We start from the raw sequence: 24,343 nt of genomic DNA, 5'->3' as shown, positions 1-24,343 counted from the left end.
GGTCCTGCACCACCAAGGATATTCCACCTATTCGAGCACGCTGTTCCCTGCCAAAAGCACTGCTGTTGGTCGCAGCAGGAACCTCCGGGCAGCTCCGAGCCGCCTGCTGCACACACGAACGTGGCCGTACGGCCGTCAGTTCCGGACGAAACGGTGGTCAACCGATCGATACGCTAACGTGGCAACACATTTCGATCCGGCCGTCGGTCGGGACTTTCTCTGCCAGCAAAGAAACACCCAGCCTTCGACGGTGGCGAGGCTGCCCGACGGAGTGCAAAATTGAAAATGGCAATTTTCACATCTCAACCCAGCACGGGGAACACGCAAGGACATTCACGTGTGTATGCGTTCGCGCGCGCGCGTATGTGTGTTGGGAGGGGGGGCTATCGGTAGAGTTTTCTCGTGTCCCTGAGCGCAATTTTCCGACATTTGCGAGCGGGCTGCAATCAGCTCGCGAGCGTATGGAACACGTTGCTAGAGAGTGTACCCTGCGAGAGCGTCCCAGTCGTGCTGAGAAGGATGGAAAAAGGACACAACACCGCACGGTAGCCGAACGTCCTGGATGGCTTAAGTGGACGGAAGCGGCGTGTGCGATCGTTCATAGCAACATAGGCAACATCGTTTTTGCAACTCTCTTAGCTAGCAAATGCTCTCTTTCTCTGGTGCAGTTACTATGTAAAATTCGCAACAACAACAAAGTTACGGAAACATTTTACACAAATCGCTAGCGAGCAGAGAAGAGCTGCTAATGATGAAATATGAACATTACCAATCGCACGTTGGTTCGAATGTACATTAGCTCATAAATGTATACCACCAACTAAGTGCACCGGATTAGACCGTCACGAAATGTGATACAGTTTATTGCCCTGCGACGTGTTGAAACAGCAATACGCGGGCAATCTCTGTTGCACTTGACCGATAACAAACGTTTTGCTACAAGCTGGGTCGCTGTTTCAAAATCCGCTATGCATGACACGCTAAGACAGTTGTTCAAATTCATGCGCGAGATAACACGCTGGAAGAAATTTCATCATTTACCGCCGAACGAGATTGAATACATTTTTTATATTATTATTATCATCACCAGTTACGCACCCTCTACACCCATTATCAGTCGCAAACCTCGTAAGCCCAAATGCACGCCTATTTAATTGCACAACTGCTGGAACCACTGCTTGCTGACCGAGCACTTCTGATTGACGCAGGCCGGACAACGGAGCAGGAACTTTGGCCCAATCGTAACGCCATTTGCTAGATGCTGCCGCACGACATCCGCTAACGCGTCGATAAACAGTGGATGATCATTCGGGGCGGCTGCCCGGCCAATCTTTTCTGCGCCGACTTCGTGGCCCAACTCCTGGCAGTACTCGATGTCCAGCTCGTGTAGCGTCTCGATGTGCTCGTTAACGAAGGCGATCGGTACAAGGATGAAATTCTTTTTTCCCTGCCGCACGTAGCCCTTAATGGCGTCCTCAGTGAAAGGCTCGAGCCAGGGTAGCGGGCCAACCTTTGACTGCCACACGAGACAGTACGGGTGTGACCAGCCGAGCTCCTGCATGACGTTCTGCACCGTTGCTCCCACCTCCGATGGGTACGCATCGCCCCGGTTGACCGCACGCAGCGGCAGCGAGTGTGCGGAAAACAGCAACACCACGTCCTTCCGCTTGTCGACGGGGAACTTTTCCAGCTCTTTGCGAATGTTGTCGGCGAACGTTTTTGCCAGCAGCGGGTGGGTTCCCCAGCGATCGATCATACTCCAGCGTGCCTTGGCCAGGCCGTTGGACGGGTTAGTTTTGTAATGCGTGTAGATGGCGTTAAAGCTGGATCCGGATGTCGCGCAGCTATACTGTGGGTACTGCGAAAACAGTACAACCCGCTCGGGCTGATCTTGTTCCACGGCGCGAAACGTGTCCTCAGTCAGCGGGTTCACGTACCGGAAGGCTACGTAGTGTTTGTGGGGTGCCGTTTCAGGAGACAGCTTATCTAGCTGCTTGCACATCAGCTCACCCTGCAGATTCGTCCACTTGAGGATCGGTGAGCCACCACCGATTTCGGCATACTTCTTCTGCACCTCGGGTGTGCGGCGCTTCGCAATCCACGGGCCGAGCTTGCTGCAAGAGGTAAACGGTGGGTCAGCGTTCTGCAGGGTGGTCCGGAGATGGCAGAGTTACGACATCCCCGTCGGTGGTGGGGATGCGTTATCTCACCTCTGCACGGGTAGCTGGATCATATCCCGGTCGGTCATGATGCGATGGAGGTAGTCGTGCACCTGGTCCGTGTTTTGTGGTCCACCCATGTTGAGCATGACCACTGCGGTTCGCGGTTTTGTCGCCATGGTTCGGAATTGGTGAAAGCCTTAAAAGGTGCACAGCAATAGCAAATTAGCAATAATTCCAAGAGAAACAAAGGCGAGCGCGATGAACAAATGGAATATTACAATCATTCAACACACACATACCATGGTTTGCTGCAGTGGGGAAAACACATTTTCTCAAAAACGAATGCATTTTCTGTACATTTAACATGGGGTACACGTGCACAAAACGACACAGGAAAAATATGTTTTTTTCTTCTGTTTTGTCTCGCAAGCTGATATGAAAAATTCAGGTTCCTGGACCGTCTCAAGATAATGAGAGGTTCTAATATTCACGAAAGCGGTATTATCTTGTGTGGCGGCGACTGTAGGCCAGACGTTCTGCTTTTCCCTGAGTGTTTTGATGGACGGAATATCACAATATTATTTAAATAATTCGAAATTCTCCCATTTTGACGTTTGTCATCAGTTGTAAGCGCGCGGCTATACGTGTAACATTGTTGTTATACGCGACTCGATTCGACTGTTGTGTTGAGGGATTTCAAATATCGTCCGTTTATGAAATAAAGATCCATGCAATAATGGACGATAGCTCTAGCATTTATACTAAATAACACTATGAAAAATCTAAAACAGTTTTCGCTGGAATAATTGCAAACTTTTCATCGTTTAGAACGCCAGAATGTATGCAAAAATCATTACAAATTTCCGTCCGAATTTATTTGAGCATTTTAAGCGTTTTCTCTCTCTTCAATGTCGCTCTCTCATTAAGGAGACCTTTACGCGGGAGAACAAAGCAAGAGAGAAAAAACGCTTAAATGTACAAGAGATATATCATGAATTGGTAGGCACAATGGTAACGTTTGAAAGATATATGCATCATAAATAGGTTTAACAATTTGAAATAATTTTCTTTTTCTTCAATTGAAGATTAGAATTTAATGAGTAGTTATTTAAAACTCTCTCACCGGTTTTTAGATTCCCCTTCTACATAGTAATAAATAGAATATCAAATTAAATCATCTTAAAAGTTGTTCTTGATAAAAGGATGTAGTATATCAACAACGACCGAAATGCAAAAATACAAAATAATGTCATCGTACACTCTTTGAATGTTTTAACGGTGTTACAAGAATGTCTATAGATTCGATCCATTTCTTTCTTGTTCAAGCTTTTACACAAAAACAATTTGGTTTATAGTTCATACATTCATTTGTTTAGTGTTATCAACAGTTCTATGATATATAATGTATTTAAGATTCATCAGCTTTCAAGATTATATCAGTTGTGATCTCTTTTCTAGCCAATCGTGTATCAAAACCTTAAAAAGAACAAAAGTGGTTGCAGGTCTGATTGATTGTCCGAAAGCGGAGTAATCCATTTTACACACATTTCGCTCATTTGTCTTAGATCAATTTAATTACCAACCAAGGTCAGTGATGACCCAAAGATTGCCACAAACATTACACGAAAGGTCGACGACAAAGCGGTTGCGATAAGGACTCATGCTGTCCGACAATGTTACACCAGTCGCACGAAAGACAACACGGGTTTCGTGTTCCATTTTCCACCCCGCTAGCAAAAGGTTTCTTGTTTTGGTCCCACCACGCGTCACGGTGATGCAACGTACAGGACCTGTGCTCGAACAACTTCTGCCCATCTCCTACGCCTTATGCAAACACGCCTTATGCGCCCTCTGCCATAGCTCTAGTACAATGTGTACCAACATCTCCGTTGTCCAAGCTCCGAGAAGTACGTGATTGCCGAATAACGGAGTGGCGAATCGAGGTCAATCAGCAACGTGTCGATCGATCACATCTGAAAACTGACTCAAACCACCACGACGGGTGCTTTCTTCTTAGACGGCTCCTCGGTCCGGCGATGGCGCAATAAAGCTGGCTGGGTTTGTTTCTGGTGTAGATGCGTTGTGCGAGCTTTTCACTCGCATCCCCCGGCGAAGGAAAACCCCTCCCTCCATCAACAGCTCATCACCGTTATCGTGGTCGTTTTCCATTCATCAACTGGCTCGTCGTCAGTAGCAGAAAGGGAACCCGATCGGAGACACGCCGTTTGAGCCGTTTGCATTCGATTCGAAATGGCCGCAGCCGACGATCATGTTGCCGACGAACCTGCGAGGGTCGTTTGATCGCCGTGCATTGGGTGCAGTGAGATGCACTGCTTGTCATCCAACGGAAATCCGAACGTTACTGTTGCTACAGTAGTGTACGGAAAAGATCGCCTGCATAAAAGCATCACTTGCACTTGAAAACTCACCCACCAAAGTTCACTCTCTCTCTTTCTCTCTCTTTCTCTCTCTCTCACACACTCTTTGTGCAGCTTAACGACTTTCCCCTAAAACAACGCTCTGGTGGTGGGTTTTCTTCTCCACCCCACCATCACACCTCACCCCCCTATTATGCGCATCCCGTGTACGTGTTCGCTTTCACGCAATCTCAGAAAATCGGGAGCAAACTTTCGAGTGGTCGCGTCTTGGAAGCATGATCCATTGCACGCCCCCCCCCCCCGTACTCAACCTCCCACCGGGTGGGGATGCCACCAGGCCCCCCCCACGCCTGCACTGGAGCGGCTGAATTTCGGTTGCTCGATCTGGTCCGGCTCCTGCTGCTTCTGCCTGTTGGACTGGGCACCCGGTCTGGAGGGTGGGGCCCGTGGAAGTAGGGTCTCAAATACCCAGCCGCAGGCGGAAAAAGGAAGGAAGGAAGCGAACAAAAAGGAGACAGCAAACAAGCAAAACCACGCAACGAGCAAACGGCACGCTAGTGACAACGCTCTCGCCGTGTAACAGGAGGAACAGGCAGGCTGCTCAAACAGGCAGAAGCGGCAAGGGGGAAGGAGAAGAAGGGCAAGAGAGGGAACGGGGAAGGTGGTCGCAGGACGCACGGACGAGAAAACGGTCGAATATCCCATAATCATTGCACATTTCCCATGATCGTTAACTGGGCCCGTCCGATCGTCATCACCTCCTAAACGGGCCGCCCTTCCATCCTTGCCACCCTTCTCTTCCACCCACCGCACATCCCCACGAGATGCGCCATGTGTGCGAGTGTGTGCGCGCACCGCCACCCCCTAAAGCTCACCCCCTTCTCTCTGTTGCTGGCCGGCAGGGGGTCGCGCGGTGTGAAGAGAAGCCGGTTTCGCGCGTGCCTGTATGTGTGTGGTCCTGTCAGTCGCGCCGTCGGTTCGCTTTTTTTGATCACTTCCCTTCTCCCTCCCCCTCCCAACCATCCATCTCCCTTACCACCCTTCGCTCGGGTGCACCGTGCAGGGAGCAGCGCCCCGACGAAGACGGTCGAGATCATTTGCTGCCCACTTCTCACGCCCTTCCGCTCACCATCCGTCCCGCCCGCACTGCATCCCGCAGCATCCCCCCCCCCCCCCCGGTCCAGCGATCCGCGCACTCCGCCACGGGCCCGGTTTCCGCCGGTCCAGGGATGCGCCGCACCGTTTCCAACCTGTGCCGCCGATGCGATGGTGGATGCTGGAATGTCGGCTCGCTATCTCCTTTTCTCTCTCTCTCTCTCTCTCTCTCTTTTCTTGGCACGCGCTTTCCCTCTCTCTCTCTCTCTCTCTCTCTCTCTCTCGCGCGCTGGCCGTGTTTCTTCTGGTGGCTTTCAAAATATTTTAAATTGAATATTAGTGTTGTGTGAAGCGGTGAAGAATGGGAAAACATGAAACAGCGGGAATCCGAGCGGCAATGGGACCGACCATGTGTGTGTGTGTGTGTGTGTAGAGGGAAGCCCGGGCCGGGCAGGCAAGAAAAATGGGCAAGAAGAAGGACAACGGCAAAACATGCACACGGGAGTAGTAGCGAGAGCGGGTGATCAAGGAAGGGAAAGCCCGCGTGGCGGGGGTGTGGGAAAAGGAGAAAGGAACCAGGAGGAGGGTTGGGTGGGAGGTGCGGGGTAACAGCAACCGGGTCGAAGCGAACGGGGGGAGAGAACAAAAAAGGCAACAAAACACAGCGCAACAGAACATAAAAATAGAGGAGAAAAGCGAAAGAATGAAAGCAAGAAAAGGTACAAAACACAAACACCCGCAGCAAACAAGGAAACGAAGGGAGGGGAAACACAGAGAAGCAAAGAAGATAAAAGAGAGAGAGAGAGGAGAGAGAGAGAGAGAGAAAGAAAGAAAAAAAGAAGCAAAAGGTAAAAGATAAAGATAAAATGAAAATAAAACAACAAGCAACAAACAGCTCGCTCGAGCAAAGGTGGCGCAGGAGAACCTCCCAGGAGAGGTGGATGGGTGAGTAGCAGGGGGAAAAAAGAAGCGGATCCGTACGATCGCCACTGCTCGGCGGCAACGGGGGGGATATGGCGGAGTGAGTTGGGGGTGGCGTGTAGAGTGCCAGAGGGTTGGAGCTGATCGGTCCCGGTCATCGCAACCGAAGGGTGAAGCAATGAAAAAGGCATGCTAAATGATACCCACCCGCCTGGGTGTGTGTGTGTGTGTGTGTGTGTGTGGGTATGCGCCACTGAGTGGGTGGATTGAAAAGCTCTCGAAAAGCGCCGGTGGTGCCGTCCGAGCGGGCCTAGTTTTGAGCAGCCTATCTAAATGCTGCTAATTGGGGCGCTTATTATCTGTCGTTTGACACCCGGTCAGAAGCCCGGCAGGAGAAGGGTGGACCTTTGATGACGTCAGGCGACAGGTCCTGGGTGCTTTGAGGCAGGCTTCGACAACCAGGTGGTCCCTTTGATGCTTCTGCTCGTCGAGAAACAATGGATTAAAGGTTCAAGGTGAAAGTGTCATCTACACATTTTCTTCATATCGCTCGAGCAGAAAAGCTTGCGATGCTTTCGATTGCCATATCAAACAAAGCTCCATCCAACGCAATGCAATGTCCTTGTTATTTTTGTTTGTTTGACATTTCGAAAAGCGCAATGTAGAAAACATCCAACCATCCAAGTAACCCGGCATACTCTAAGTAGCATCGCCCGAACTAGTGTGAAAATAATAAATCAGGTTTTGTTGCCAAAGCTTTTTCCTTTTTTTCTTTGTAAGGCTCCTTTTTCGCTCCCAGATCCGCGCGTTGAACCATCGCTTCCATCCGAGCATGTAAGCCCGGCTTAGTGCAGTTGATTTTGCGAGCCCTTGCGAAAATGGCGTAACTTTTCATCCCACATCGTCCCCTTGTGGGGAGGAATCTACTCCCTCAACCGGTACCATTTCTGGTATCGTTTCGCGGCACAGGTCGGTACGGTCGGTACGGTCGGTAATATTCGAGCTGGCCGGTAGGGTCGGACGATCGGTTGGATACTCATTTCTAGCGAATTTCATGGACCCTACCGCGGGTGCCCTTTGGCGGATGTCCGATCTCGTTTCGCGCTGACCATCGCTCGGTGAAGGTGTTTTATTTATGCACTTTCAACGTAAGGACCCTTTTTTTCGGGCTTTACTCGTCTCGATGCGACTCTCTCTCTCTCTCTCTCTCTCTCTCTCTCTCTTTCTCTCGTCCTACGTGTTGAGGTCCCTGAAATCTCACAACCAAACGAAACAGAAACTCGCTCCTTAACTGATTATTGGCTGCGTTCTGTTCCGTTTCAACTCCCACCCGTGCCTCTCCCTCCCACCCCCCTCCTTGACGTCCCACCCTCTCACGTGTTCGCGTGTTTCATTTCGCTTTTCCACCCCCCATTTTCCGCCAACCGCCCTAATAAGATAATTGATTTTCCGGCACCCATTGCACATCGTTCATCGTTTTTCGGCCGCCGCAGTCAGAAGAGAAGGGCGACAATGGGTGGTGCACGGTGGTAGGTGCATTCCATTTTAATTTGCTGGTGGCGCCCCCTCCCGCCCTCCCTCCCCTCTCCCCACCTTCCGGCCCTTCCACACTCACCCCGTGTGTCCTGACAGCGGCGTGGAAGCACTCGAAGTGAAGCTCGCGTTCGTGCGCTTCGGTAGCGGAAAAGCGAAGACCCATCGGATCTACAATCTCTACTCTAGGGTTGTGGCAGGGCCTAATTCGTGCCTGCCTTTCCTGGCTTGTCCGCTTCAATCCGCAGCTCGAGCGCACGACTCAAAGCGGAGCGGCAACAAACGGGGAATTCCGAATCGCAAGGATACGTTGGCGTGTACCTGCCCAGGTTCCCAGGGCGATGTGCTGTGTGAGCTGGCCGCGTTGTGTCAAAACATTGATACCGCATCCGTTTCCGCACCGCCTCGGTCCGTCCCGGCCTGGGAAATGTGTCAAAATAGACGCCACAGCCAGGGCACCGAAAGAGAATGGGTAACAAATGGGTAACAAAAGAAAGCAAAAAAAAATGAAGCAAAAAAAAATGAAGCAAAAAAAAAAACGAGATACGCTAAAGGGCCAACGGCTTTTTGGGGGCGCACGCAAATCGCTGGCTCGCCCGTCGGAGACGTGCCCGGTGGTCCCGTCCGTTTTTCCGCCCCGGTGGGCGATTGTTTTGCCAGGCTTTAGTGTTTTTCCCGCCGACGGCGGTGTCGGTGTTTGATTTTTTTTTCGATCACCCTGGTCGCCCTCCCGGGTTGTCTAGGTTAAGGTTTTTTTTTTCTTCTTCAATTTCTTTGCCGGAAAAAAAATTTCGCACACGCGCTTTCGGGCTTTCCTTCCAATGCGGGACGAGAGCCGGTCTTTAAATGACCACAAGCAGAAACACACACACACGGACACACACGGACACTCACGCATGTCACAACAGCGGCAGGTATGAGTCCCGTGTAGGTCCTAAACCGAGCCTTACACACCGGATGGCTAATTGGGGGTAAATATTGTCATTCCCCGGGTCTGCTGGTCCTTCCGCCCTCATTTTTTGTTGTTGTTGATTTTTTGTTTCTGCTCGCCAAACCCGGAGCGATAAGGCTTCGCCGTTTCCTGCGTGTAAGGTTTTTCGGCACAGCTTTTCCGACCACCACGGCCACGGCCACATTTATTGCGGTCTCGCGCGTGTGGGTTTTTAGTCCTTGTTGTGGCCGGAAAGTGGGCCCTAAACTAGACCACAAACCGGCCGCGTGTCCCTTTGGCCGCCTTGCACGCGTTCCCTTTCGGCGGATAGCAAAAACCACGAGCGGTAAACGTGCTAACGAGTGCCGCTATTTCCAACTCAATGCCCAAAAGCCGGCTGTACAATTAAAATCAATTTAAAAACCCACCCAAAACCCCGAAAAGGTGCACAAATGGCAGCCGACGTCTGGCGAACCGAGGATTTGGTGCGCTTTTTTTTTTTTATTCTCCCGCCAGCCTGGCCGTTACCGTGGGCACCATTCATGAAGTGGAAAAAGTGGAAGAAACCGTACGCCGAGAAGGCAAGAAAAGCCCGAAAAGGTAAACGGCGCAGGAAATAAAACCCGGTCAATACGGGCTGTTGCGTTGCGCGTTTTCCTACGCCCGCACGGCTATCTTCGGGCGGTTGCGTTGGGTTTATGACACCGGCTCGAAAACACTGCCGCCTTTTGGGCTCCGTCCGTGTGGCTTTATGGTCGCTACGAATGCCACGGAACCAGCCCTCGAATGGTCGATTAGAACGAGATTTAGGCAAATGTCGAGCGTGATCATGTTACCACCGCCCGCACAGTGGGCGAGACCCGGTGGCTTTGGGTGGCTAAAATACGGGGGAATCGAAATTGTGTGTCTAAAAACCACACACACACGCTGGAAAGCCAGGAACGCTGGAAGATCCTCTAGACCGACGTTGAAACCGAAGGCGAGCTTTTCCATCCACTCCGGTTGATGCCGGCATATATCGCCCATGGTGCATTCGTTCTACGAAGCGTCCCATTTTATGATAGACCGGGCGTAAAAGGGATTCAAAAAAAAGAAGAAAAAAAGAAGGCAACACACAGCGATCGGAACGAAACCGAACCGAGTGCTAGAAAGCGGTGCTGGCGCGAGATCTCCAGCTCGTTACCGATCGCGGTGGCGCGAGAGATTTTCCAGCGTGTCCGTTCCGCCGCGCTAAACGATTGCTAATAAAGCTCACGGCTTTTATGATTATTTTATTTAAATTATCCAAATATTTAATAACAAAGGCGTCAGTCGGGTTCCGCCCCGGGGCTCTGGGCTGGGAACGAACAGCCGCAGGGTCGGGTGTGAATGCGTTAGCATAACAAATTCCGACCGTAGACCCGTCGACCGATAAAATATCGGTGGCCCACGGTGCGATCGAACGCGGACGGCTGACGAGGGCGACAACCACGATGACAAGGCGGCACCGGTGTTTACAAATATTTATGGCCACAGGGAGAACCATGGAGAGAGAGAGAGAGAGAGAGAGAGAGAAAGAGTGATGACGATCCTTCAGGGCAGCGCCCATGTCCAGGTGTCCTCCGGGGTGAGCTTCCGGACGGTTCCATCTGGTCCTCCGAGGCCAAACCATCACCCGCCAGTAAAGCACAAAGGGGAATTGTGGAATTCGTCCGTCGAGGAAACGTCAATTCGACAGGCTGACAGGGCGAGAGATAACAATACGTTCGAAATTAGAGCTGTGTGACTCGGGCTCGGGCCCTGGGGGTATTTTGCGGTCGCGCGGTTTTGTCACACGACGAAGTGCCCGACCGCAGGATCCCTGTTTCGTCCTGTGGTCCTTGTTTCGTGCGGCGTGCGGTTCCGGGATGAATGGGCCAATCCTCCGGGGTGCTGATCCCGGTGGAATCTGCTGACGGGGTTTTTTTTTGTTGTCGGGAAGCAAGGAATTTACCAGGAATTAGGAAGTCATTGATGCGGCCACTTTCTCGGCCGGCTGGCATACTCGAATCACACGCGGCGTGGCCACAGTGGTGAAGCGAAATGGTGGCACCGAATAATGGTGGAGAGCGAACGGAACGGCAACGGCAACAAAAAAGTTGACAGAAAAACGACAAAATAAATAAATAAAAACGCACGTAAAAGTCAATTGCCAATCGGTAGCATCCTCGTTCCCGGAATCCACCACAAAGCCCCGGTTCTCGATGAGCTTCACGAGCCTCGCAAAATGCTCGCCGGAAGGGCTATCCATTGTGGCCGGTATTTCGCTACGGTTGTGGCTGAGGATCTGCCTTTCGTTCGGGTTTCTCTCTCTCTCTCTCTCTCTCTCGCCCTGGGTCGACATAATTTATGGGCCGCAGCTCATGAAAACAAGACAAAATTAATGAGTATTTTTGGGTGTTGTTGTGCCGCTTTTGGGAAACGTTTCCCGCGGCCGGAGATCTTTTAAGGGGGCAAGATTTATCCTTCGCCCCGGGGGCTGGGTGTTTTGATGGCGATTTTTCGAACGGTTGTGCAGCTAATTAGGCTCCGTGAGTGATCAGGCGAGCAATTAATGCATTTGCTTGGGTCGTTTGTGCCGATCGGAACCGGGCTCGATCGATCGTTTGTGGATCGACTGTCAACTTAGCGCAGGTGATGGATGTAATCCCTTTCGCTCGTTTTGACACCTTTCCTGTATGCCGTCGAAGGGTTACATACCCGGGGGAATTGAAGTCGTATTGAAGGAAGCTATTTAAACAAAGATTTGTCAAAAGGATACCTCTTTTGAGGAGGGTGAGAGTACAGTGCCTTAGTACTTGTAAAAAGTGATCGATAATCACACATTATTACAGTTTGAACAACCTTTTAAGAGTGCTCGAACACAAACCTAAACCATTGCGGATATCAATTCCTTTTCTTCCGGAAGCCCGAGCTCGTCCACAAAAATCCCCGGCGCATCCAAATCGCTGAGCTCCTGCACCGGCACCTCGAGAAAAATCCCCTCGATCTCGTACGCTTAATTTCGGGATCAGTTCTAAGCCCCGGGGCCATTCATAACCGGATGGAGTGACGAGCTTTGACTCAAGTGCCCTTTCTCGATAGGGCGTTGAAGTGGAGTAGTCTGAACGCGACAATTACCCATCGAGCGTTGAGTAATGGAAGCAATTAAGCCCGGAAAACGGGCATCTCGAACGGGCCGCCATTTCAGCCCCCGAGTGAGCTAATTTCCCCGATCAAGGAGATAGAAGCGGAGATAGTAATACAAAAAAAAACGCAGTAAAACGAACTCAACCGGACGGAGGACGAACGCCGAGTGCGGCAGATAAGCAATGTTGTCACCGGGTGTCGAGTGGACAACAACAGATGCGCGTCCTCTACACCTGTCCTGGCGCAAACAGGCGTCACCTTCTGTCACCGTGACTGCGAGATTCCGAGGCTTCAGAAGGTATTTCAGTTCGCTTTCGGTGCTTCTGCTCCGCGCGGGAGTGATCCTTTGGCTTGGCTTTTCGGTGATGGGCTTCAGTGCGCCGTCCTTAAGCGTGGATGAATGTCCCGCACAGCCCACCCCTGTCCCGCTCATCCAACCGACCACAGGGCAGACACGGAAAGGCAGAAAAATACCTCACACATAGTTTTATAACGCCGCTCAACCGTGGCCCGCTTGAGGAGTCGTGTTTGTTTATCTTGGTTTAACGTTTATGTGGCCCTCGGTTGCTTGCTAGGGTTGCCTGCAGGGAACTGACCGGTTCGAGCTTCGAGGGGCTTCCATTCATCCCGGGATCGGCCGGCTACTTGGCCCTATCCCAGGGCCCTGGGTTCGCTCGATTGATTCTTTTATTGTTGCTATTATTTGTGCGTGTGATTTTATTGTCCTTTTTTCTCTCTCTCTCTCTCTCTCTCCTCGGCTCAATTGCTCCCATCTCACGGGTTCGCTTTCTCTCTTTCCATCTCTCTTTCTCTCTCTCTCTCGTTTTCGGGGTGGCCGGCTGGCTGGCTGGTTGGCTGGCTAAACCCCGACCCGGTACCTGGATGGGTCTGATTGATGTTTTGCGGCATGCCTCCGGGATCCTGGTTAGTGGTTGAGACTGGTTGGCCTCCCGAGCAGGAGGATGGTTAATTTATTGACTTCGGGCACCTCGGCACCGTTTGATTGGATTATTTATGCCAGCGTTTGGCGGCCTGGGGGCGGCCGACGGTTTTTCGACAGATTTCGGTCGATTTTGCGTCGAAACTCGCACCCAAAACGCAGGGCGCAGGCTGTGGTTTCCGCTAGGTGGTGGTGGATTTTTTCCGGATTCCTTCCCAAGCCCCCTGCTTGGCGGGCACCGTCCGAAAGACTTGAAAGAAAAAAAACCGGCCAGCAGCTGTGTCCACCGACACGGCGACCACCGCGGGACACAAAAGGAAACCGCCCAGGCAGCTGGATCTCGCTGTGACTTTTCAAACCACCGGCAGGATTCTGCCACCGCTGTCTGCTGTTGGTCACTTAAGCAAGGTCCTGTGAGTGGTCTGTTTGCGCCGCTTTCGAGCCAGGACGTCGGTAAGCTCAAGGAGCTTCGCCACACCGTTTGTTCACACTTTGCGTACACACCGCAAACAGCTCATTAGGAAGCGGTGAATGCAAACGAGCGTGCTTTCGGGAGCAAGGATCAAACTCCCCACGATCCCAGGGTGTGTGTGTGTGTGCATGGGTACGCAAACAACGCCACCACAGCCGGCCATTTGTAATTCGCCCCTTTTGATCCCATCCAACAAGCCGCCCGGTGAAGGTGATAAACGATCGCGCAAGCTCTCAAGCTACTACTGGAAGCTTATTAGAGATGCAAAGCACGTAGCGTGGCTTCCAACGGCACCGATCAGGGCATTTTTTGTGGCGCTTTTGGGGGTTTCCCATCAACCCTAAACGATGCTGGTAAAGATGAGTGAGTGTGCTTATGCTATAAGAAGCCACACAAGCACTTTGCGATCACGTGATGTTCGTGATTGATTGTTAATAAAAGGGGGTAAAAAAAAATCTGCATCCTGCACGCGAACAAACTGGACTTTCGTCTCAAACACGCGCCTTTTGAGAGCGTTCCCCTTCGCGCTATCGCCACGTAAATGACACTTAAAACGAGCCTAATCTACGTTAATTAAAAACCATTTCCACTCCCAGCTCGCACCCAGGGCAGACAGATTCATGGGGCGACCATTGACGATCGTTCGCACCTCGCCCCAGAGCCAAACCGTTCCGCTGCTCTGGCGTTGAAGATCGTTACGCCCGTCGAACTGGCCGGCGACCATGCGCATCGATTACCGGACAAATATTGACATCGGCCGGCCTTCTGACCGGTTAGCGCGTCCGACGCGGTTCTCGCGCCTCGAGTGGCCACGGACATGCGTTGCGGCGCGTTTGCCTTCACGCCGGCGGCTCCATGTTTGGTTTTGGGGCTCGGTTCTTTGGGACCGGCGAATCGAATGGCCGTTTCGCTGGGGTTTTGGGTACAATAGGAACGAATTCATTCCACACGGTTGGGGTGGAAATAGAAAATGCGTTGGGCAGCGTGAGCAATCTCATTGGGTGATGCATTTCTGGAATTGTGGGGGAGATGTGCAACCTTTCCTCGATGAGTAAGTTAGTTTCTGAAATGATTTAATGCACACACACACGCACACCGTGAAATTCTTCAAATCGTTGGCGATTGATGCCGCCCAACAGGAGGGAATTAAACTTTGGGTCAGGCGACTTGAAGCATGTTTAAACTCATCCGTTTACTCACGCCCTCAGGCGGCATAAGGCGTGACACACACACACACACACACACACACACACACACTCGGTTCCACAGCACCGAGTGTCATCGTCATCGGGCACCGTGGCGTGCTTCGTCCGTGGAATGTTGGCCCACTGGAAATGCCAGGCAAGCGCGGTGTGCCGTGATGCGTGCTGCTCTCGAATGTGCAGCCGATCATAAAATTCCGCCGAGGCGTCGAAGCTCATCCACTCCGTGGTTTGTGTCCCGAACTCAACCCTCATCCCCTGGGGACTGTTGGGGGTGAAAAAATTATCACGTCATTTCCCAACCGTCGGTCGAACGTTTGGCTTCGAGGACTCCTGGGCGAGCTTTACGAAAAAGCAGGAACACGCCACACCGAGTCTGGATGGGGGGCCATAAATATTTGTCGTAATGTGATGATGACTAATTTGCAGCTAAAAAGGCCAACCCCCGGAACGAGGGTTCCAAATCCAAACCTCCGCATCGGGGGAGGTTTTTTTTTTGTTTGCTTCTTTCTGGCGCACAAGCAAACTCTCCAAGTTGAGCCACTGCCCTGCGAATGCTGCCCTCTTTTGAGAGTGCAGGTTCCAGGCGCAGGAGCCACATTGCGGCGTCACCTTTTGCGTAGGCTTCAAGCGCGCGAGCAATCGAGCCGCCAACGCGCAAACCGTTGGCGGTATCGCTTGCTCGAACGCACGTTATTCTTCGCATTTGTCCGAATCTGACAGATGGCTGACTACCGAACTGTTGGTTCGTGCGGTTGCTTCGATTGCGGGATTTCACGGCCCACCCCATGAGTGTGCCAGAAGGTGCAGGTCCACGATGACCGATCGCGACGGATCGACGATCGAATCGGAAAGCGAGAGAGAGAGAGGAATAAATCGTAATAAATCACCTCAAACGCGTGCTTGAGTTTCGTTCGTGTCGTTTGGGTTTGAGAAGGTTCCTTCGAGAGGGATCGTTTGGCTTCACTCAAAGAACCAACCGATGGTTTGCCGGCTTATCGGGCCTCAGCCCCCGGGTGTGAGATAATTCTATCGCCATTTTGTGCTGGGTTGGGTTGGCTTCCGCAAACAAACGAAACAAAAAAAAGAACGGGTTACATCACCGACCGCGTGGGGGATGCAAATCACAGAAAAAAGCCGATCGCCCACTGCCGGCGCACTGCTGAAGGAATGCTCGATCGCGTTGGAATGCAGCGAAGAAGCGTGAAGCAGCGAGAACGCAAAACGATGAAGGCTCAACAGGACGCGTTCCCGAAACGAAAAAGGAGAGAGAAAAAAAAAGGAAGAACGATCCCGGGACCCGAGCTGCTGAGGAAGTGAAAAAAAGGCCATATAGCGAATCACATTAAGATAAGATTGATTAACAAATCGTGTTGGTGCGTTTATACGCCCGACTGGTTTTTTTTTCTCTCTCTCTGTACCTTCGAGAAGTCCCAACAAGGGCGAACGTGTGGATGGTACAAGGGAGAGGGTTATAAAATGCCCACACGGACAAACGGACCGCCGCGTGTGGAAGGGCACACGGGACGCCTGGCAAAGGTATAAAAGTTGGTAGGCACTCGCGATCCGAAACAGTTGATATAATTCCAATTAATTTAATAGTGTAATAAATTAGATAGCTGCTTACATATTTCATCTCTCCCTGGTGGCCCGCGGGTCGGATCGCTTGCACTCCCTTTCGAGGTGTCCTGAGCGTTTTGGTAGGTGGGTTGTAAAAGCTCACCCTCGATCGCCCGATGGGCAAATAGAGGCGCCACCAGGATCGCCCCAGGATGAGGCCAGTACCGTACCGAAGGGTGGCCTAATGACACCGACCTCGAAGGGCCACTTGTTGCAACACCCGGGTGTGCGCTGTGCAGGTGCCATTCTTTACATTTTACCCTTCCAACCGTCGGCTTCACTGGAACCGATCTCGAGTAGTGCGTCTCCGACCCCGGAGGTCCGGCTCTTGGTCAGAAGAAGCCTCGAAACAATGTTTTTCACTCCCTGGGCCGGCTTCGACGCCACTCGATGCTCGCAACCACTCGTGGATGTTCATTAATAAATAAACTTCACCCGGCGAGAGAGACTGGCCGCCGATCGCGACCCTCCTGAAGAAGGAGAAAGAAACACACACACGCACGCATGCACGCACAGGGGTGCGTTTCGGTTCGATTCCCAAACCCCGGACCGGGCTCGGGCGTGGGGAAGATTAAAAACAACAATTACACCGTGTAATGGTGTACCGATCAAAACGCCAACCCATTCTGACACTCGCTAAGTGGCGCTTGTTTGCTTATGGAAATTTAAATAACACTGCTCGCGCCCCCATGCGCAATATAAACGGGCTGGCGGCGGCAGGAAAAGGGGGCCTCACAATGGGGCGCTGGGCGGCCAAACAAACCGCGCGACGCCACGAGAGCCCTTGCCTTTTATTTCAACTGTGCTTTTTTTTTCCGTCCACTTCTTCTTCTTCTTCTTCTTCTTCTTCTTATTTCATTGCTGTTGTGGCCGTTTGTTTCGCCTTCTTTCGTAAGCTTCGATTGCGGTCTCTCGAGACGCAGGTCGCCTTCCGCGAAGCCCGCCTGGCGTTCGTTCCGGTTGCGTTACGCATTCGAATGCAACGCGCTTCGGATGACATTCCCGCTTCGCTGCATTCCCACACACACACGCACGGGCAAACATGCCAATATGCAAATCATCGACGATAAATTAATAGCCAGTGGATGGTCCGGCGACGAAGATTAATGCGGCAATATGCTTGGACATTTTATTTTTATCGTTCCATCTGTCTTGGCTGCGATCTCGGCGGGACTTTCGCTGGGTTCGGAATTCTGCCGCAGTGGAATTCAACACAGAGGGATTGCCGGTATGTCGGGGGAGTTTTATTCATTTAAATAGGTTAGCCAGCTTTTGGGAGGCTCTCATTTCATCCTTTGGGAAAATGCTCGTCCTTTTCGTCCTATTTTCATGCAGACTCCTTGCTGGCTCATCAAATCACTCAAGCACCGTTGCAACCCGTGCGTTTGTCCAGCGCACCTCACGCGACTTTCCCATAGTCCCGGAAAAACAGCCCCCAGTCGGTAACCCGTTCCGGAGCGACAACCGGTGTTAAACGACAGCTTCGGCACCTACCTGGGGCGCTTCCTGGTGGCCCGTTCGTTGCTTTCGGGGCGATCAACTTTGTTAAACGCCTTGTCGCTGCTACCCTAAACGCTTGCTCACGTCACACGGTGTGCCACCCCTTTTCGATATCTGGGACCTGCAGGGATGCACTTGTCGTAGCGAGACCTTTCTGAGACCGTTCGGAGACCCCGGCGTAATGTGAGAACGCACAAAACCCAACCGGACAGCCGGTGACCTTTCGGTGTTCTTGGGAGCACGGTGCACAACAGAAACACGACAGCACGTATTGGATTGGAGCCGAAAAAGGGGGCACAGGAAAACAACAAAAAAAAAGAGATAAACTAAATGAAAACCCAGCCACACATAAAACAAAAAAGAGAAGAAAAAAAAAAACAAAGCACAAACTCAAAACATTGTCCAAACGCCGACCGGAGCGGTGTGATTTTAAGCAGCTTTCGGCAGAATTAACTCACCCCGAAAGCACAACAAAACTCACACACACGCGGGCGCGTGTGTGTGCTGAATCGCAGGATTGCATTACTGTCCTCTCTCACCCACCCACCTCCCCACTGCCTCTGTTATCATCCACCGTGTGGCTGGGCCGGGATGGATTAGTGCCGCGAACGAGACAGGAGAGTTGAACCGAACTCGCAGGAATCACCATCGTTTGCCTTTTTAACGATGACAATGACCTTGCGCGGATGTGCCCAAGCTCTGGTCCCAGGGCTACCGGGTCGGACGATCCCAACGAGTGGGACCATAAACGGGCCGGGAACCCCGTGGGCTCGCACGCAGTTCCTTACGGAGGAACTTCGAGCAACCGGACCCGCCGTAAAGCCATTATAGCCCGTTTTTCTCTCGTTCTCTCTCTCTCGCTCTCGCTCTGTGGGTCCCAACGGTAGCCAGAGACGGGGCGAAACCAGGGGCAAACAACCCGGCGTGGTCCTTGTGCACCGGAATGATGCGCCACCGGAGCGTCATTGTTCGCGCCCTGCCGTTCTAATGCCGCTCGAAGGATAATGGGTTCCGGGAAAGCGCAAGCTCACTCGAAGGACACGACACGACACCCCCGGGCGCAGTACCGAGGGCTAAGACCGAGGGCGCGCTTTCGATCTCGTGATTTACACGAGGCCATCCGGTGAGCTGGGGGTGCTGTTTTTCCTCTTGTGTTCGAAGCCGTTTTGTCAAATGCGTGTCCGTAAACAGCTGTAAACGGGCGTGCGTCCGTGAAACGTCAATGCCAATTGATCCCATGGCATCCCTCGTCTTCGGGCTCGTCTTCGAATTCTGCAACCACCTTGACGTGTTTAACCGTCGAAACGGGGCACCCTGTGGAATCGGGCGGACAGATTTCTGCCGGAAGCGAGAATCCCTCGGCCGATCCGAGCAACATCCGTCGATCCGATCGCACCTCTCGATCAGCGCCGTGACGCGCCTGCTCCGGGGTCGTAAATTATCTGCCTGCGCAAATCTTTTTGCATTTTCAAACGAGTGACAGAGAGAGAGAGAGTGAGAGAGCGAGAGAACGAAAACCGTCGGAAGGCCGTAAAATACCCCAGTGGACGGGTTTTGTGCGCAAGTGTGTGTCCTTTTCCGTCCCGAAAGCCCCACAACGATCGCGCGATCGGTCAGGATTCGGTGTCGGTTGCGTTGGATCGGCGTTTTGGAGGTTTTGGGGTGATTTGTTTCATTTTTATATCTCTCCCACACCCCATTTTGGGACAGCAAATGCGCATTTCAAGCTCAGCCCGTTGTTATTTTGTCTGTGTGTGTGTGTGTGCCATTTCATGGGCTCCTTTTCTTCAGCACGGAGGCTAAAGAATTCGCGTCGTCCTTCGCCGGCGCGCTGTAATAAAGTGCAAATTTGTTGAGCATCTCGCCATTCGGCTGCCGCGCGCGCGCGCCCGAGCGTGTTGTGCCTTCTCTGTCTCGCTGTGGGTGTATGGAAAGATTTAAATTGAAAACCAAAAAAGAGCAAAGAAAGAAAAATCCCTCCCGGCAATCCCTAACGTCACGATCCTCGCACAGCTCGCGGTACAGACCGGTGTCGCTGGTGTGTAGCGTGCGAACGTGTCATAAATGGTGGCTGGACCCGGGTTGGTATGGAGGAGCGAGAAGTGGGACTTATGTCGCCACCACGCACTGCTGCAGTCGCGAGGCGATGGAGAGGGGAAAAAAAAAACGAATGGAAAAGATGGAAGAAAAGCCCGACCGAGATTAACTGCGAGCGCGCATTGCATTCCGTTTCTGCGGAGCGCGCGGGTTGCTTTATCTTGATTTGATTAATTTTTATGATTTCGCTAATTTGAATATAATTCGTATCGAGTGACACACACACGCAAGGGCGGGACGGACGGGCGCCATTAGTCTCTGGGCTGGGAGGTTCCCCTTCGGTTCCTTTCACCCTGCTGCCAAAGCTGCCTGCTCCCGGGGGTCAGGAAGGACGATAATTTATTGGGATCATTTAACGGCGAGCAAATTAGTCGCCACTCGCGTGAATGGGACCGCGGGAAATGCGATACTCACCTCGTTGGTGGAGAAAAAAAAGCTCGCAAAATGGGGTCGTTTTATGGTTTCGCTCGAGAGAGAGAGAGAGAGATGGCATTCGAGCGAAATGCAACCTGCACCCGAGTGCCCGAGTGGAGTTGGGCTCATTTCTTTTTTTTGTTTTCTTTCTGTTGGTTTCACGTTAACTAATCACCGAAAAATCCAACAAACGTCGCGAGTCGTGTTCGCGACGCAAAGGGCCCACAGGTGATTAGGAACCGGACCTGAAGGCGTAATCGGTACATGACACAATCGCAAATGCCTTCGCGATGTCGCGCTTATCGCCATGACGCCACGGCTGATGACGGAATGTTCCCTTAGCGGAAGGGTATTTGCGTGGGTGAGAAAGGTGGGGGTTGAGTGATCCGTTTTTCCCGCGCGCGCGTACGTGCAACCATCCCGCGTCGATCCGCACTCTCGAGCAGCCATTGAACCTTTCGGAAGGGTGGCTTATCAGCCCTCGCGTAGGCCGCCGTGGAATTCTGCACTTTGCTGACACAATTCCGGCACGTTCCGGATTGGTGAAGGGTGGTCGCGGGAGGACAAGTGCCGGCACCGTACCGTCTGACGCACTCGCAACACCAACGCCTTACCTGTCACCGGTCCAGTGAACGACTCAGCTCGAGTAACCTGACGAGTTATCTACCGGAGAAGGTTTGTGGATGATTTTTTGGACATGTTTAGAGCTGTGGCTCATCAGGTGTGAGTGATAAAAGACCGAACGAAGTGAATGGAACCTCGTAGAAGGTGATAGGAGGGCTTGCTTAAAATAGGCATACGCGATTTTATCGTGCTTACATTCGCTCGATCGGTCGATAATTGTTGACGCAAGCGTTTTATTCCCTATTTAGCTCACCTCAAGAACCCAAAACAGACAAGGTGTTGATCGATTTCAGCGCTTTATCAAACGTTTTCGAACGACAAAAGCGGATAACGGTAGTTCTACTGTAACCCAATTTTTCAATCCATATGCCAACCGAAATGGTGCGACCGCGCACGTGTTAGAAAATGAAATGAGACGAAATTTAGAACGAAAAAAAAAGTGTTACCCACCGCTCGCGTTAGCTACGCTCCGTTGCTAATTGCCAACAGCGCGAAATGTTGCTTACATCTCTACCGCAATTTGCGCAACCTAGAAACCCCGTTCTAGCTTCACTTCTGGTTCCGTAGCCCGATAAGCGATCGTTCGATCGATCGATCAGCCGCTGACGCTCCAGTTTTGTTGGCGACTTGCTTACTTGCTTTTCGCTCGCTGCGCCATGCCTAAACCACTTGGCTAATGAAAATTGCCGGTTGTTTATCGCCGGCTCGGCAACGCCACCACCAGCAGCATTCTAGGGTTCTTTCGACGCAGCCAAAGGGCCATCACGATCACCTAACGCTAGAGTGATGGCTCATCCAAGCGATGGATGATCCATCGCGCTGACTCGTCGCAATCGACGTCTCGACGATTCCGCACATTCCTGCATGAATGGCCATCGTTTCGTTTGCGTTGGTTAGGTTTCCCCGTACGAGCCGTACGATTATGGGCTTTCCTGCGATGGTACCTTCGCGATCACGTTCACTTTTGCTCCGTGCTGCGGTTTGATGCTTTCACAGACACGAAAGCAACCAACTCACGCGAAGGGAAGCCATTGATGTGCTGCGTTTCTAACGTTAAACATTCCTGCGGCCCTGCTGGTGTCCGATCATGGTTGGTTTCTTCGCTTCCCGTCATCATCATTATCACCCATCCGGTTCATCCTGATCATAATCCGATCGAAGGTTCTCGTTCGGTTCTCTCTCTCTCTCACTCTCTCTCCGTCTCTGCTTCACTTTCGAGCGCGTCTTTGCCAATTTTGGCCTGCAAGTTTGACCTGGTGAGTTGAAGCTTAAAGTTAAGGAGCATCCAAAAATCAAAACGGCGGCTTCGTGCGATCCTTCGCTAGCACGAGACGGCATGATCGATGTGCGAGCGAGACGGAACGTGGGCTACGATCGCGCTTTTGGAAAGGGCGGGATTTGAGACCCATTTCGTGGCTTCTTCATCGTCCGGTTGTTCCGCGTGCGTGCGCCTTACCTTGTAGCTCGTGTCTGCTCTTTCGAACACCTTGCGAGCTGTCGTTCGTGTTGCTGCCTCTGCTGCTGTTGCTGCTGCTCCTGCTGTTGCTTGGGGTTGTTTTTTCTTCTTGTTGTCTGGTTTCTTTTTGATCCCAGTTCGCTCCACCGTGGCCCCAACCCGCCAGGGGAGCGATGTTTTTGGGGGTTCGGTTGTGTGTTGTGCGTGTGCGACGATCGGTCGTTCGGTGGGACGAATTTCCCAGGCCAGAGTAGCCCTTTTTCTTTTTCAATCGTGCCGTTTTTATCTCGAGAGCATCTCGCGAACCATCCCATGGACAACCGTGCACCAAAAGGGCAACCGAATTCTCGCGCAAGATGAGCATAAGGTCGGTCGATAAGCAATGGTCTCTGAAACGATCCCTGGCAGGCTATGCGCCGAAATGTAATGCGTGGTGTGGCACTGATTTTTTGGAAACTGATCGTCGTGTGGAGGCAACCGAAACGAATCTTAATCGTTTGTTGTTCGGTGGCTTTACGTTCAGAAAAAAGGATGGTAAAAATGAATGGGAATCGGCACAGCAGCAGATCGAAGTAAATACATGCGTTTGTGGTATGTTGGATTCCGAGCGACTTGTTGAAAATACTGCGGAAATAATTAAATTTATTTCGTTTGATAAATATTCTTTAATTTAGGTTCATAAGGCTCTTCGTTTATTTACTGTATTCCTGAAAGAAACATTGATTTGATGGCCTTTTTGACAACTTCTGTTTGACTTAATTGTGTTGGTTTCATTAGCTTCTTAGTTCCAATTTCACAATGTTGCTTAGTTTTTAGTTGGTAATTTTAAAGCAAGCGACCAGCAAGCGAGATCTTCAACTGTTTTCTGCTCAATTTTATTCACATCAGGCTGTTTGCACAAACCCATTTCACCCTCTTCACTCATCCACTCGAACGATAATCGTGCTCTGCCATGGAATAGGACCGATTCACGACTTCGATGCACCCAAGACACAGCCAATCTGGATGCATCCGGTTCGCAGGCAACCGCAACCACCGGAAGTGTCCCCTTTTATCCTCACGCTTCTCCCCAGCAACGAAGCCAGACTCCATCATTCGAACCCAGCGACCATCGGTGGCAATCGGGGCGTACATAATCCGTGGTCGCGTCCCATCCGGACCGATGTTCATTCACCAGAAACGCCACTGATATCAGGGCTCGTCTCGGACACCGTACAACCAAAGGAATTTCCTTCCTCGACGCCATCGCACCATCGCAATCGGTGCCGAGCTGATGAGAAAAGCTCGCGCGAAAGCTCCCCACACGCACGCACACACAGTCACAGAGGGAAAATCCGAACAAATCGACCTCCCAACCGTCATCGCCTACCACCCCCACCCTTGTGCAGACGTGACTTAGGGGTGAGTTTGCGATGCAACGGCTAGCCGTCTCGCTCACACACACACTCGTCCTCGCAGTACCGTCCTGTCGAATGGCCCGGCAGCCGCGAGAACGAGAAGCCCCGAAATCGCACTATCGAGCGTATTTCATTGGCCCACCCGAGGATGCGTGCCGTCTCGCTCACTCGCACCCTCTCGAAACGCTTCGTTTCCCAACCGTAGCGTGTAGGCCCTACGGACACCTGGGCCCGGAAGGGCCGGACGGACTTTTCTTTTCCCGAACGAAGATCACGCATCCTAGCTCGCTCACGCGCCTTCCATTGGGCCACTTCGCACGTTCGCACTCTCTCTCTCTCTCTCTCTCTCTCTCTCTCTTTCATGCGCTCCTCACTCTCTCGCTCGTTCGTTTGTATGCTCGCTCGCTCGCACGGCACCCGACTCGCTCGCAGGGCCTCGACGGCGCGCTACGAA

General features: G+C 51.9%; 1 protein-coding gene across 1 annotated transcript; it reads right to left on the bottom strand.

The window, feature by feature from the left end:
* Positions 1-849: 849 nt before the first annotated feature.
* LOC128720802 (ferrochelatase, mitochondrial) lies at positions 850-10,046 on the bottom strand. Its single transcript, XM_053814501.1, has 3 exons — positions 9,947-10,046; positions 2,211-2,358; positions 850-2,114 (listed from the first exon to the last, which is right to left on the bottom strand). The coding sequence occupies exons 1-3, from the start codon at positions 10,044-10,046 to the stop codon at positions 1,151-1,153; spliced, it is 1,212 nt and encodes a 403-aa protein (XP_053670476.1). The 3' UTR covers positions 850-1,150.
* Between the last annotated feature and the right edge of the window lie 14,297 nt (positions 10,047-24,343).

This window comes from Anopheles nili, chromosome 2, assembly GCF_943737925.1.
Source record: "Anopheles nili chromosome 2, idAnoNiliSN_F5_01, whole genome shotgun sequence".
Taxonomy (NCBI): domain Eukaryota; kingdom Metazoa; phylum Arthropoda; class Insecta; order Diptera; family Culicidae; genus Anopheles; species Anopheles nili.
This window is presented reverse-complemented; position numbering and strand designations above follow the sequence as displayed.

Bases quoted from the DNA above. Each gene is read 5' to 3' on its own strand.
- LOC128720802 (XM_053814501.1), bottom strand. From the start codon at position 10,046: ATGGGCGATATATGCCGGCATCAACCGGAGTGGATGGAAAAGCTCGCC. The intron at 2,359-9,946 runs GTGTGTGTGTGG...GCACCTTTTAAG, and splicing joins AGCGTTCCTGGCTTTCCAGC to GCTTTCACCAATTCCGAACC. The intron at 2,115-2,210 runs GTGAGATAACGC...TACCTCTTGCAG, and splicing joins ATCCAGCTACCCGTGCAGAG to CAAGCTCGGCCCGTGGATTG.